This window comes from Petromyzon marinus, chromosome 6 (genome assembly GCF_048934315.1).
Source record: "Petromyzon marinus isolate PM22_M1 ecotype Great Lakes invasive population chromosome 6, UKy_Petmar_22M1.pri1.0, whole genome shotgun sequence".
Taxonomy (NCBI): domain Eukaryota; kingdom Metazoa; phylum Chordata; class Hyperoartia; order Petromyzontiformes; family Petromyzontidae; genus Petromyzon; species Petromyzon marinus.
In genome coordinates this window covers 18,860,028-18,873,830 of record NC_133672.1, presented here as the reverse complement: position 1 = coordinate 18,873,830, position 13,803 = coordinate 18,860,028, and the positions used below count along the sequence as shown (strand labels likewise).

At 47.7% G+C, this 13,803-nt stretch overlaps 1 protein-coding gene across 3 annotated transcripts in view; it reads right to left on the bottom strand.

The window, feature by feature from the left end:
- Positions 1–13,803, bottom strand: part of LOC116939330 (tyrosine-protein kinase receptor Tie-1-like) — a 47,623-nt gene that overhangs the window by 5,810 nt on the left and 28,010 nt on the right. For all 3 annotated transcript variants that reach the window (XM_032947554.2, XM_032947555.2, XM_032947553.2), the window contains exons 2-12: positions 11,460–11,575; positions 8,590–8,791; positions 7,695–7,903; positions 6,692–6,824; positions 6,262–6,396; positions 5,981–6,103; positions 5,197–5,411; positions 3,720–3,839; positions 1,833–1,944; positions 1,362–1,461; positions 550–649 (exon numbers count right to left, since the gene is read on the bottom strand). In XM_032947554.2, the coding sequence (XP_032803445.1) occupies positions 550–649; positions 1,362–1,461; positions 1,833–1,944; positions 3,720–3,839; positions 5,197–5,411; positions 5,981–6,103; positions 6,262–6,396; positions 6,692–6,824; positions 7,695–7,903; positions 8,590–8,791; positions 11,460–11,504 (1,494 nt within the window). In that variant the 5' untranslated portion in view covers positions 11,505–11,575. The remainder of the gene's footprint in view (positions 1–549; positions 650–1,361; positions 1,462–1,832; positions 1,945–3,719; positions 3,840–5,196; positions 5,412–5,980; positions 6,104–6,261; positions 6,397–6,691; positions 6,825–7,694; positions 7,904–8,589; positions 8,792–11,459; positions 11,576–13,803) is intronic.

Sequence of the window (13,803 nt, the reverse complement as noted above, 5' to 3'; positions counted from 1 at the left end):
CAGGTAGTATTACATTTGAGAGAGAGACAAAACACAGACACGGAGACACACAGACAGACACACAAGCAGAGAGAGACAACACAGAGACACAGAGAGAGAGAGACACACAACACACAGTTGTGCCCGACAGGTCTGTTCCTTTCACCTGAAGACGGCCGCTTGCGTTGTGGCCGAAACGTCGTGAGAATTTTATTGTGTTATTTTATTATTTTATTCTCATTCTACGTGACTTTACCGAAAGAACCAAAGAAGATGAATCCTTGCAGTCACGAAAGCTTTAAATCGAAATAATAGTCCTGTTGGTGTTAACTTTTGATTTCGCTGTACAATTCGTATACCACATTTGAAAACTATTACTGAAATAACCAAGGTAAGTAACAATGTCTTGTTTCGTATTTTGTATGTGGGTGGTGGTAAAATAAGTAAAGGGAAGGAATTGATTATCCAAAAAGGGCCCTCCAATTGTAACACAATCCTGGGCCCCCAATAACCGTGACACGGCGCTGACTATGCGAGTGTAAAGTGTCGCGCTCTGCGTGGTGGTCTCACCTGCTGGGAGTTGGCGATGGTGTGCAGGGTGCGGGCAACCTCCTGGAAGTCTGGGCGGCGCTGGGGGTTCCCCTCCCAACAGCGCATCATCAGGTCGTACCTGAACGGCAGGGAGACAACGTTGAGGTCCCCACGTGCACAAGAGAGCTCGTCACAGCCAGAAGATTCCCAAGCACGCAAGTGGCATCCTCATATGCTGTGAACATCGTGGGGCGACTGCTCCCGTGTCCTTCCGGCAATCAGTCACCAAACCATTGCATGGCTTTTGATTAATACCCCAGGTAAACTAAACACACACAACCTTGGCTAATGTTGTGACACATTCCATATACCACAGCCGTTGTTCACCAACAAGTGGCGGTGTGATACCAACAAATTGCGAGCATACACAAGAGCACCTGTGCTATCAACGCACTTGTCACTTGGAACTTTGCGCTCCATCATCATCATCAACTCCCCAAGCCAGTCCTGTGATGTAATGCTCCACCCAGCACCTGCACATGAGCTGATTTCATCGCTCCATCTCCACGGTGGATGTCCTCTCTGACGAGATCCCTACCCTTGCCTCTTACTTCATTGTTAGTCTTGACCACCAGCCACTGTCCCTTATAACACGTGCCTACTGTGTTCTCTGCTCCATGCAGCTACTGAAACTTTATTTACGTGCACCAGCAGCACATTTGGGTCACCGCTCCGGCCTATAATGTAATGGTGCTCAGCTGCATCACTTTAACTGCATCTCAGGTCTCCACATGCAGACACACAGGCAAAAGAATGCCCATGCACACACACACACGCGCGTGCACACGTACATGGCAAGGCTGCAGTGTGGTGGTCGGGCCAGGCGGTGTCCCTGCAACAACCGCGTGCCCAGCATCACGTGGCACGTAATGTTCGCATACGGAGTGTAGGCTGTGTGAAGAGAGAGAGAAAGAGAATCACAACCACCATCACTATAATCATGAGCAACAGCGCTGTCAACAGCGCCGTCATCATCAATGTCACCAACACATCATCAGCAGCGCTGTCACCGACATCATCGCCATCATCATACTAACATCACCAGCAACAGCACAATTGTCAACATCACCACCGGTGGCAACAGTATTCTTGTCATATACATCACCAGAGCAGTGCTGTCCACGACATCACCATATTCAATAGAAGTATTTGCCAACATTGCCTTCATCATCCTGACTCTCACCATCACCAGCAATGCCGTGACGAAGCCAATAGAGAGTGTGCCATGTGCATGGGGCAGTTGTGTGCGCGACGGTGCGTACCAAAGCTGACGAGCTCCCACAGCAGCACTCCGTAGGCCCACACGTCGCCCGCACGCGTGTAGCTACGCGATGAGAAGTACTCCGGTGGGTACCAGCGGAATGGCACCCGAGCCTGCCGTACGTGCACACAGCACACGTTCACGTAAGCACACACACAAACGTATGCACGTTCAACTTTTTTCGCACCGTATTTAGCCAACCGTACTTATCAAAGGTGATGTGTGACTGTTCGTTGCACTCGCTTAAACACACACAGCATATGTCTGAGGCCTACACTTTCACTTCAAAATATCGCACTATGATATGTGCATCTGCGGGGTGTATCCTGGTAAATGCTTTGACAGCCCATGTTTATATTTGTTTGAGACTACCCACACTGTTTTCATTGAAGCCACGTGACCAATTACCTCTAGTGGCTTGTATTGTATCATCTTCCCGCAGGTAACTTTCACATCGAAATGTAATAATGAACTTTCTTCATTCACTTAATAATACACCGACTCGTCATGAGACCTCCTTTGCCAGTAGCAAAATATGATAATAGGGTTTTACCCTTTTATCTGGCAACAAAACTGACACCTTTTTTTTACAAGGGATCATGTTTGCATTAACCACAATACTTGCGGTCAAAATGCAAACAAAAAAACAGCACTCTGATAATGTATGGTGCATTGTCCTTGAAATTGATTGGTCCACACCAGAGACAGCTTTTCTTAGAGCCCAGTCTCACATGGTGTCCGACCAGATGACGCCAAAAGGCGCACAACTCAAAGATAACGCACCATCAGAGTATTGAGAGCTCGGGGTAAGCATTTACATCATGAGACCTCCTTTTCCAGTAGCAAAATATGATAATAGGTTTTTACCCTTTTATCTGGCAACAAAACTGACACCTTTTTTTACAAGGGAACATGTTTGCATTAACCACAATCCTTGAGGTCAAAATGCAAACAAAAAACAGCATATAATACACCTACTCGTACGTTTATTCTATTTAGTTCTCCTTCTCTCTTGGCCTTTCCTTAACCTTATTATTACAAGGTGCCTTGAAACATTAGTGAAAGGTGCCTTACAAATAAATGTAAATTATTAGTATGTCTTAACCCACTCATAATTTCTGGACAGGGATCTTTTTGTGTTCTAGTGCTTTCCAAGGGACACCTCACATAAAAATTAGTACAGTACAGCCAGAGGTGGTGGTGTAAAAAATAACACCATTCTCCAAGGCTGCAGTTGACACAGATACAGATGCTAAACATATTTATTATATGGATTCTGAATAAACACAACCAAAGATTCATATTCTTGGTTCTTTCAGTAAAGTCACTTTACCAAAAGCACCAAGAATATGAATCCCTGCAGTCACGAAAGCTTTAAATCAAAATTTTACAACCAAAGATATTGAGCAAGTACATAACAGACAGTGGGTAAATACATGGCAGACACTGACAGACACTGAGCAAGCACATGGCAGGCACTGAGCAAGCACGTGACAGACACTGAGCAAGCACGTGACAGGCACTGAGCAAGCACGTGACAGGCACTGAGCAAGCACGTGACATGCACTGAGCAAGCACGTGACAGACACTGAGCAAGCACATGGCAGGCACTGAGCAAGCACGTGACAGACACTGAGCAAGCACGTGACAGGCACTGAGCAAGCACGTGACAGGCACTGAGCAAGCACGTGACATGCACTGAGCAAGCACGTGACAGACACTGAGCAAGCACGTGACAGACACTGAGCAAGCACGTGACAGACACTGAGCAAGCACGTGACAGACACTGAGCAAGCACGTGACAGACATTGACAGACACCGAGCAAACACATGACACTGACAGACAACCAAAAAAGCACGTGACAGACAAGACGTGGTGCAGGCAAACCTGCGCGTGGATGTGCTCGGGCTCGTCCTCAAGGCGTGCGAGCCCGAAGTCGGACACCTTGCACTGTGCGAGGCTCTGTCCGATCAGAATGTTCCGCGTGGCCACGTCTCCATGCACCAGCTGCACAACACAAAGCACACACGTCACGCATCTTGCCTGCTTGCCATGGGCCAGAGTGCTCGACCTACTAGCGACACGATGCAATTTCAAATCTTAGTTGGCCACTGGCTAAGCCCTTCATCTCTTCAGCATCAATACACCCCCTTCCTGAACGTCTTCAGTCACGAGAGCATTACACTTCGGAAGATAATTATTCCAATGTATGACACTGCAAACTGCTGCTAGGGACACTTCATATTGTCTCCAGGCTTCTCTTGTACCTCTACCACCCTCTTTTCAATCCACCAATGGATAAGGGCCTCCGTACTTTGTATGGGTCGTGGAAGCTATTCGACTGTACTTCATCAGCTTGACTCTTTGGTTCTTTCGGTAAAGTCACGTAGTCACATAGGTATAAAAATAAAATATAAAATAATATATCACGACGTTTCGATCGCAACACAAAAGGTCGTCCTCAGGCGGAAAAAATAATCCAGCAGTGGAACTGCTGAACCAGCGAAAGAGCTGTTACAACAAGAGGTTATAGATGTGGCCATGGGCAAGCAAGCGGGGTCTGAGCTGGAAAGGAATTCCGTCCCCGGACACAAGCACGTCAGTTGTGTTAATGGGGGAGATTAAGGAGAGAGAGATTATGGAGAGAGATTAGCATTATACCTATGTGACTTTACCGAAAGAACCAAAGAGTATGGATTCCTGCAGTCACGAAAGCTTCAAATCAAGATTCATCATGCTGGTCAATTCGGCTTGGATATAGGCGGGAAGCAAAGGCATAGGATCACAGAAGTACAGGACAACAATGAATTTATTTTCTGCATTGCCCTCTGCCTCTCATCACATAGCACTGCGAGGCTATGTCACTTGTCTTTAGGTCTCAATGGGAACCAGAATCATCCGTTATTATTCGTACTGCGCCTCCCGTGCTGTATATCGTGGCGCCAGAGCAAAGGGTTACTTTAAATAATTACTCGGTAATTACATTGTTGCAGACCAAATACAATGTAAAAATAAAACATAATGTGTTTAGGCCATGTGAAAAAATAAATGTCATTAATTTTATATTAAAGATATGAATTTCGATTCCCGCTCATGGCCAAGACCAGTAAAGACTATCTAACCCGGTTTTGGGTCTCCCATAGGTCGACTCAGCCTTAAATGAGTACCTGGTGCAGTGTGTAAACATCGCTACTAGGGAGACAAAGGCGGCCGTGCGTGATGCTGGCCACCCACCGCCTTGTGCGTCATGCCGGCCTTTATAGGTGCTCGCTAGCAGCACTTGCCCCAACAGTCTATCAAAAGCCATCCGGGCGATCTTTGTGTTTGTGGTGGGCACGTTAGGGCGCATGCATGTAACACTCACACGCTGTCTGGTGAGGTGGGCCATCCCGTGCGCCACCCCGCGTGCGATCAGCGCGAAATCCTGTCCACTCAGACCCGAGCCTCTGCCGGCCCTGGCCCAGCTGCCAGCGGCGTAGGCAGCCTGGCCCGGCCTCGACGTTACGTGACCCCGGCACTCACGCAGGAACGTCTGCAGGTTGCCACCGGGAGCCAGCTCCAGAATGGCCATGGGAAAACCTGAAACGCAGTGACATGTCGAAGTGACGAGGTTATCGACGGGATGCCGCTCATCTCCATTGGTGGCCCTGGACAAATTGATGAAAATTCTTAATTCCTATGGGGAGAGCCAGTGGGTGGCAGTCAGCACAGGGCAGTACAGCAACATTCGGTGTTGTACTGTACTTCTGTGGTCCCATGTCTATGTTGCCCACCTGCATCAACCCGCACTGACCAGTGTGGTGAAATGTGGTGGACGTGTCGATGTGTGGGCAGCGGGAGCGTTGTAGTCAGCGCACTGAGCTTCAATTAGGGTGATTTTAATTCGATTCCCGACCACAGCTAAAATTAGTAGCTTATATTACAACCAGTCGTGGGCCTACCATTGGTCGACGAAGCCTAAAATTTGTATCTTGTGCGGTGTGTAAACATCAATATCGGGGAAACAAAGCCAGACGGGTAACGTCCAGACCACAATGCCCCCGCGTGCACAACTCTGTCCTTCACAGCCGCTCGCTGATGGCACTTTCCCCGACCGTCTGCTAAAGGCTCTTTGTGGAATATTTGTGTTTGCGTGGGCACTCCCCTACCGTTGGGTGCCTTGCTGTAGCCCAGGCAGGCGAGGACGTTCTGGTGCGTGCCCGCGTGCAGCATCACCCGCACCTCCCGCTCAAACCGCTGCCACCGCTCTGCGCGTGACTGCTCGCCCTCGTCTAAGATCGGGCGGTTTGGGCACAACAAACGGGGACAGGGATTAGTAAGCGGGCGAGGGCAGGGCACGTCGCTCGAAGAGACAGTGGCCGGCGACCATATGGGACGACAGAGCGGCGGTCGAAGGGGGGAACACGCCGTGGGCTGCTGGGTCGCGCACCGAGTGGCATTTTGACGGCGACGCGTGTCTGTCCGCACAGGCTGCCATCCTTCACGTGCCCCTCGAGCACCAGGCCGAACTCTCCCGAGCCCAGCGAGTGGCCGAGAGTCAGGCGGTGAGCAGGAATCAGCAAGTCTGCGCTCGCACACGGTGCCGCACGCAGCCAGCGCATCGTTCGGTTAAACACGACGGTGGTTAGCAGTAGAGAGCACTAATCCTGCGTCATTGCTCCGTTAACAGAGCATAACTAAATTACTGCGACTTGGCGTACACGAGATGATTGCTTGTTATTATTGCTTAAATTACTTCTTTTATTGAAACAAATAATAAAAAAGCTATTTTACTGTAAGAGTGGGTAATGATGATTATGTCAGCAGCTTGGGTTAATGTGTGAACGTGCGAGTGTGTCTTTGCAGCGGTGTGGACTGACCCCGCTCCGGGTCGGCGAGGTCACGAGGTGCGTGAACCCCCTCCATCGGCACTCCCCCCACCACCGTGAGGCTGTGGTTCCCTCCCAGCAGCCTCAGCGCCTCTGCCACCTTCTTCTGCCTGGGCTGCAGCACCTGTGGACATCAGCGCGCTCCGTGAGCTTGGTAACAAGCCGTGCCGCACGGCCAGGGTCGCTTCCTCTTGGTACAACAGACTGGCACTCATCACGGGAGACGAATAGCTCACAGTGCCGGAGGAGGGGAGAACCGACTGTAAATACATTGTCGTGAGGGATGTATTAATCACACAACTGATGATAACCAGGAATTTTAATGTCCCGAGAAGACTTTTAGATTTCCCAGGACAGCTACCACGAAGAGATGTTCCTGGGAAAACCAGAACAAGTTGCAACCCTACATCGGATAGGGTTCTTCAACCATATTTATGAAAATGTAACGGAGATGAATTTATATGTAACTGATAAAAATGTATAAATAAGTATCTGTTATTTATAGATTGGTCTCATTGATTAGTATGGACCATTGACTGGTCTTATTGCTTGGTGTGGACCCGAGTATCATTTGAAGGGATCTCAGAGGTAGCTCTGTGATATCCACTTCCGTGGGCCATTCTCCGACAGAAAGGGTTGCACTGCTCTGCCAGAGATCTGAAAGGATGGCTCATATTGTGACGTCACGCTGATGGCACAATCCGGGTAAAAACAAAGATAACAGAGTACTGAACAACATAAATCGTATTACGTGTTTAAAACTAAATAACATCATGCAGGATTACAAGTACCTGAGTACTGAACAACATGAATCGTATTACGTGTTTAAAACTAAATAACAGTATGCAGGATTACAAGTACCTGCCTTGGCAATTTGACAGGCACATTACTCACCAGCAATGCCCACAGTGGGTCAGAGACATGCCCTCTCAGTCCCTTTGGCGGCGAGCGATGACTGCCCAAGCTACAGAGAGAGGCTTGGACGTGGCCGTACCTTCTTGAAGACTGCAAAAGCGGCGCACGCGATCCACGTGATGGCAAGCGCAAGGCCGACGGCGAGGAGGGAGAACTTCATGACGCTGCTGGTGGCTGGGCCTTGCATCTCCGGCGCCACCGCTTCAGCCCTCGTTGTGTTGCGGCCATCCTGGACGGGCAGCGGGGACCTCGCGGTCGACTCCGGGCCTGGCGTCGTCATTTGTCTCTCTGTGGATGGGGGTTTAGGACGTTGGCATCAGCACTCTCTATGAATACAGTACATTATAATCAGAATCTTGGTTGCGGGTTGACTTGGCCTATCATCCCTCCAAGGTGGATACAATAAGTACCATTTCCTGGGGAGGCCATTTAAGCGGCATATATATGCAAAGATTATTTTTTTCTATAAAGCCACCTCTTAGGATGCATCTGTAATGTAGTACAAATACACGAGGTGAGCTGAGAATCTGCTATTACTATTATACAAATACTTGATCAATTTGTCGTAATGATAATCAAATTTGTGATTTGTTTAACATTTATATTGCCTTATTACACATTGCTTTGTGTTCAACTACATGTGGAATAATTTGTGTTGTGTTTGTAAATTCGTGTACATTTCATTTCATGCCAAGTGCTCTTGAGACACCTTTGTTGACGTGAAACGTGCAACACTGTACGGACATTGACTAATGTCAAACAAGTAGCAGAGTCCACTTGCGTCTCCGCTCTTACGCTCAGTAACAAGTATTCTGTTAAAACTCAATTGAGGACCAGGAAAGTCTCAGACATTCCGCTTTCCGCAAAAGTGCAAGAGCTGCAAGATCAAACCCAGGTTTCCTGTATTGTCGCCCAGCGTGCTAATTTGCGCTTCTCAGCTATGAAAACCCCAGCACAAAACATTGTGTTCTGACCTATGACGGTTAGCAGGGTGGTGGTGGACTGGAAGGAATCGTTAATGTCGATCTGGCAGGTGTAACATCCGGCGTGCGTGAGCGACACGTTGGGGATCGTCAGCACGCGCCACTTTGTCCACGGTTGTGTGGCCAGGTTCTTGAGGTGAGGCCAGTCGATCGTCACGTCATCTTTCCTTGCGTAGAGGAGCCGCTTACCGTCCTGCACGCACGCACGCACGCATTCACAAATACGCGTCGCATCACGCACAGTTTCGCTGAGGTGCAGCAACAACAACAACTGGGATGAGGAATATCTCACAAAAAACGACAGAGGGGAGAACTGCGTGTAAATGCATTGCCTTGAGTGGTGCATTATTATTATTATTGCATTTATGCAACTGACAAAGAGGAGTGATCCAGGGAAAAGCAGGACAGGTGGTGACTCCCGCTGTACCGCAGTGGGACTGGACGTGTCGCTGCGTGGGGAGGTGTGCGGTGCATGTCGAGTGGTGCTCACAATGCACCCCATCCTATCAAATCTCAGAAGCTAAGCAGGCGTGAGCCTGGACGGTGCTTAGATGGGCAACCACCATACATAAAGGGTGTTATGGGCTGTGGAGATCTGTTCTTTGACAGCACAGGGGCAGAGCAGCAACACCCATTGTTGTACTGTATTTATATGCTCATACGTCTATGCTGCACACCTTCACCAATGCACAAACACCAGCATGATCAAGTATGTTTAGAGAAGTGCCACAGCCTGCACGGCGTGGGGATGTCCTCATCCAGCAGTGGATTGACAAAGGGCTGTGTACTTATACTGTCGTTCTGTGCGGCATCATGCAGAACTGTGAACTATAACAAAACGGTATTTCATAACATAACGGTATTTTGTTTTATAGTGTCGCTGCTGTGGTATTGGTGCCTAAATGTGTTGAAAGACTACGCTGGAGGATAACTCTCACGAAGCAGCTCCAGCACGTGGAGCGAAACGTCGGACATCATTCTGAGCAAAAACGCTGTTACAAATTCTCAAAACACACTATGGGAGAGCTGAACAGCACAAGCACGAGAACCGACACGGTGACACCGGTGGGGTGAGCTGTGGTGTGGGGAGCGGTGGTGGGGTGAGCGGTGGTGGGGTGAGGAGCGGTGGTGTGGTGAGCGGTGGTGGGGTGAGCGGTGGTGTGGTGAGCGGTGGTGTGGGGAGCGGTGGTGTGGGGAGTGGTGGTGTCGGGAGCGGTGGTGGGGTGAGCGGTGGTGGGGTGAGCGGTGGTGTGGGGAGCAGTGGTGTGGGGAGCGGTGGTGCAGCGGTGGTGTGGGGAGCGGTGGTGCAGCGGTGCGCTGCTTCGCTGCACTCTGAACCCGAAGGCTCGAGGAGTTCGATCCCCGCTCACGGCCAACACCGGTGACGATTATATATCTGAGCCGATCCTGGGCCTGCTCCCCTAGGTCAACTCGGTCTCCAATGAGTGCCCGGTGCGATGTTAAAAACATCGCCCACTGGGGAGACAAAGGCGGCTGGGCGTGGTGCTGGTCGCCCCCCCCCCCCCCTTCGCGTGCTGTTCCGGCAACAGCACTTGCCTCAACACTCTGTTAAGCCTATACTGGGGGGGTGGATCTTTGTCTTTTTATTTCGTGTGGCGGCTGAGTGTGATGCAGGAGCAGTTAATGGCTGTGTCAGATCAAACGAACTGGCGCTGCTGAGATCCAGGGATCGATACCTGGCAGATCGTCGATTATCGCACCAAGTTGTCATGCGTGGCGGATTTGATGGCCTCAGCCAAGGCTGGCAGCATCGGGTTTTTTTCCATCGGGTTTTTCATGGTTTTAATTTTAAAAAACCCGATCATCTCAGATGGCCAAAAATCCGGTTTTATTCGATTTTTTTTCCTGTTAATCCCTATAATTATATCCCCCACCAAAGAGAAGACAAACTACAACACGTTCCGCTGCAAGATGAAAGTCAAAGGTCGCAAGACGCCGATGGAGTCTTGGCCGTCCGATGGCAGTGAGTGCCCGTTGAGCTGTCCAGCATCGCCACGTCCAGTGTCGCATCCGAGAGGAACTTCTTCTCCACCACGGCCTTCGTTCACTCCGAGCTGAGGAGCGGCCCGAGCGTGAAGTCGGTGGAGAAGGTCGTCGTCTTCATCAAGGGCAACATTCACACGCCTTCTTCGACAGCGCGGTTGAGATCATCGAAGAGGACAGCGAATCCGATGACTCTGGCGCCGATTGACGACAACTTGACTCGACGGATTAAAACCATTGTGGTTTTTTTTTCGACAAAATAGTTTTTTTTTATATATATAAACCCGATAAAATTTGCACACAAAAAATCGGGTTTTTTCCACCGTTGGCCTCAGCCTGCGCGTCGACGACTGACGACTACATGCTGTGTGGTCATGGCGTGTACGCATGTAGAACTTCTTTCACACCGTACCTATCCAACCGTGCTGATCGGAGGTGCGGGGGAAGGATAATTAAACACAAAAACAAAAATGTTCTAAAGAAATTCGTTTTCCGCCTAGACTTAAAAGTGTAAATGTAGCTCCAGTGGCTTCCTAATAACGGAAGAGCATTGCAGACCGGAGTTTGCGTGATGGTTTGTGATCCTGGACGAGATCACCCAGACGTTTTGGTTCATTTGTGCCAATCACTTTGTGTGTAATGCATTTGTTCGGCAAACGGAAACCAATGCAGCTCGGCGAGCACTGGACGGACACGGTGCCAGAGAGTGTAGTACACACTGCAGCGTTAGTGTTCCATGTGGTGTGTGTGTGTGGTGTGGTATGTGGCGGTGTGTGTTGGCTGGCAGTGGGTGTAATGCTGCGTGTTGTATATCCTGCGGCATGTGGTGTGTAATGAGTCGCGTCCATATGTATCACCTTCAACCACTTCACATATTTAAATTCTGTTGCGTCCTTGCACATTAATTGGGCCGCTTCCCCGGCTTGTACTTGCGATGTCAGCCTGGTGCACGAAGCAGTCTCCAGCAGGATCACTGAGGGTCAGAACACAAAATCATCATCATGGTCGTCATTATCGTCATTACTCATTGGTTTTTTCGGTAAAGTCACGTATGTAGAAATACCATAAAATTATATTAAAATAAATCAATCACGACGTTTCGATCGCAACACAAGCGATCTTCATCAGGTGTAAAAAACAAATAGCGAGGGAGCATATAGGGTGACATCAACGCAACACATAGAGAGCGTTAAACTGCACGGAGGTAAATACAACAAGAAGATGAGAGACGAGAATTCAACAAACCTAGTCAGGCCAACAACACAGACACTTGCCTGGCAGACCACGAATTTCAGAAGAGTGCTAAATTTCGTGTTCATCCTCTGGATTGAACATACCAGCATAGACAGAGTGAACAAATACGAGGTACAAGTCAGCAGAAATACATATACAGGGACACCAAGAGGCAAGGAGAGGAAAGACGGACAGAGAAGCGAGGAAAAAGAAAAAGGGCCGGAGGGATGAACAGACAGAGGCCTTAAATAAGAAGTAGAGGTGGTGGGTGCAGTTTAACGCTCTCTATGTGTTGCGTTGATGTCGCCCTATATACTCCCTCGCTATTTGTTTTTTTACACCTGATGAAGATCGCTTGTGTTGCGGTCGAAACGTCGTGATTGATTTATTTTAATATAATTTTATGGTATTTATACATACGTGACTTTACCGAAAAAAACAATGAGTAATTTATGCAGTCACGAAAGCTTTAATTCTTTATCATCATCATTCTTATCGCTGTTCTCATCACCATCATCACAAAGCATGTCACGACCATCGATTCTAAAACAAACGTAACAAGTCGGTTTTGTCGTCATCATCATCATCAAAGTTGTTACAATCCCCACAACCATTATCACCATCACAATCACCACCATTCGCTTCCATTAAAAATATCTCCCATCCTGTAAAGTAGGCAATAATATAACTGCCATTATTTTCAACCACTTTTGATTTACCCTCTACGCTCCATTCTATTGTACTCTACAGTATTGGACACAGGTTTTGCTGGCTGGAGGGAGGGATGGACACTTCCAAAGGAGCAAGCGGGCTGCGAGTTTATTCATAAAATGAGAATGTAACACTGTAGGCTATATTCGTAATGTATAGAAAAAGGCAGATGAATGGCCATTGTTACATGTTGCTGGATAGAACATTTTATAATTGTTGTGTCTGGAAAATAACGCCATTTGTAATATAAAATGTTGGTATGTTTTGTGATCATAAAACCATTGCCAACAAAGCCTTTGAAATGTAAACGTCTAAATAATAGCAACATATTCTGTGGTTCTTTCGGTAAAGTTACGTAGGTAGAAAAAATAATGCAAATGAAAAGAAAGTGAATACAAATATCACGACGTTTCGATCGCAACATAAGCGGTCGTCATAATTTTATTCACTTTATTTTCATTTTTATTTTGTTATATTTTTTTCTTCTATCTAGGTGACTTTACCTAAAGAACTATAGAATATGAATTTCTGCAGTCACGAAAGTTTTAAGTCAAAATATAATTGCAACAGTTTGGGGAGGCCTTTATACAGTAGTGGATAGATAATGGATTATGATTATTATAATATAAATAATCTAAGTTGCTACAGTTTTCAATGAGCATTGTGGTGCTGATCGTTTGTGTTTCTAACCCCGAGCCACTGCTGGAAACTCGACATTGCCACGAAGTGGTCATTCAACTCTACATGACAAATATGAACGACTTCCCACTAATTGGTCATTATTGTATTGACCCTGACTGGATGATGAGCTGAATTAATCCACAATGAGAAACACACATCTGTTTTGCATATACACATACAGTACATGCATACACCTGCGAATAACGTTAAACTCACCAAGGTTTCATATGCCATACATGCAAATTATACTTCCATATTAATATAGCAAAACAACTCTACAGCGTGACCATGTTTAAAGTGGTTCAAACTAACGCTGAGGGGTTTCATGACACAGTCAATGTTAAACAAACTTTCATCATCATCACGATCCATGGGCAGATAGTCCGTAGGTGTCCACTGCTTACTTCATTATTTGTTTCCACTTTCCTCTGTCTTGTAGTGCCCTTTCTGATTCTAAAACCCTTTCTGATGCTCAAGTAGTGCCACATCATTCTGTCACCAATTTCTTATGTGGTCATCAAGCCTTTCTCTCTTCGGTCTTCCTCTCTTTCCAGTCCCATTCCTTGTTTATGACCA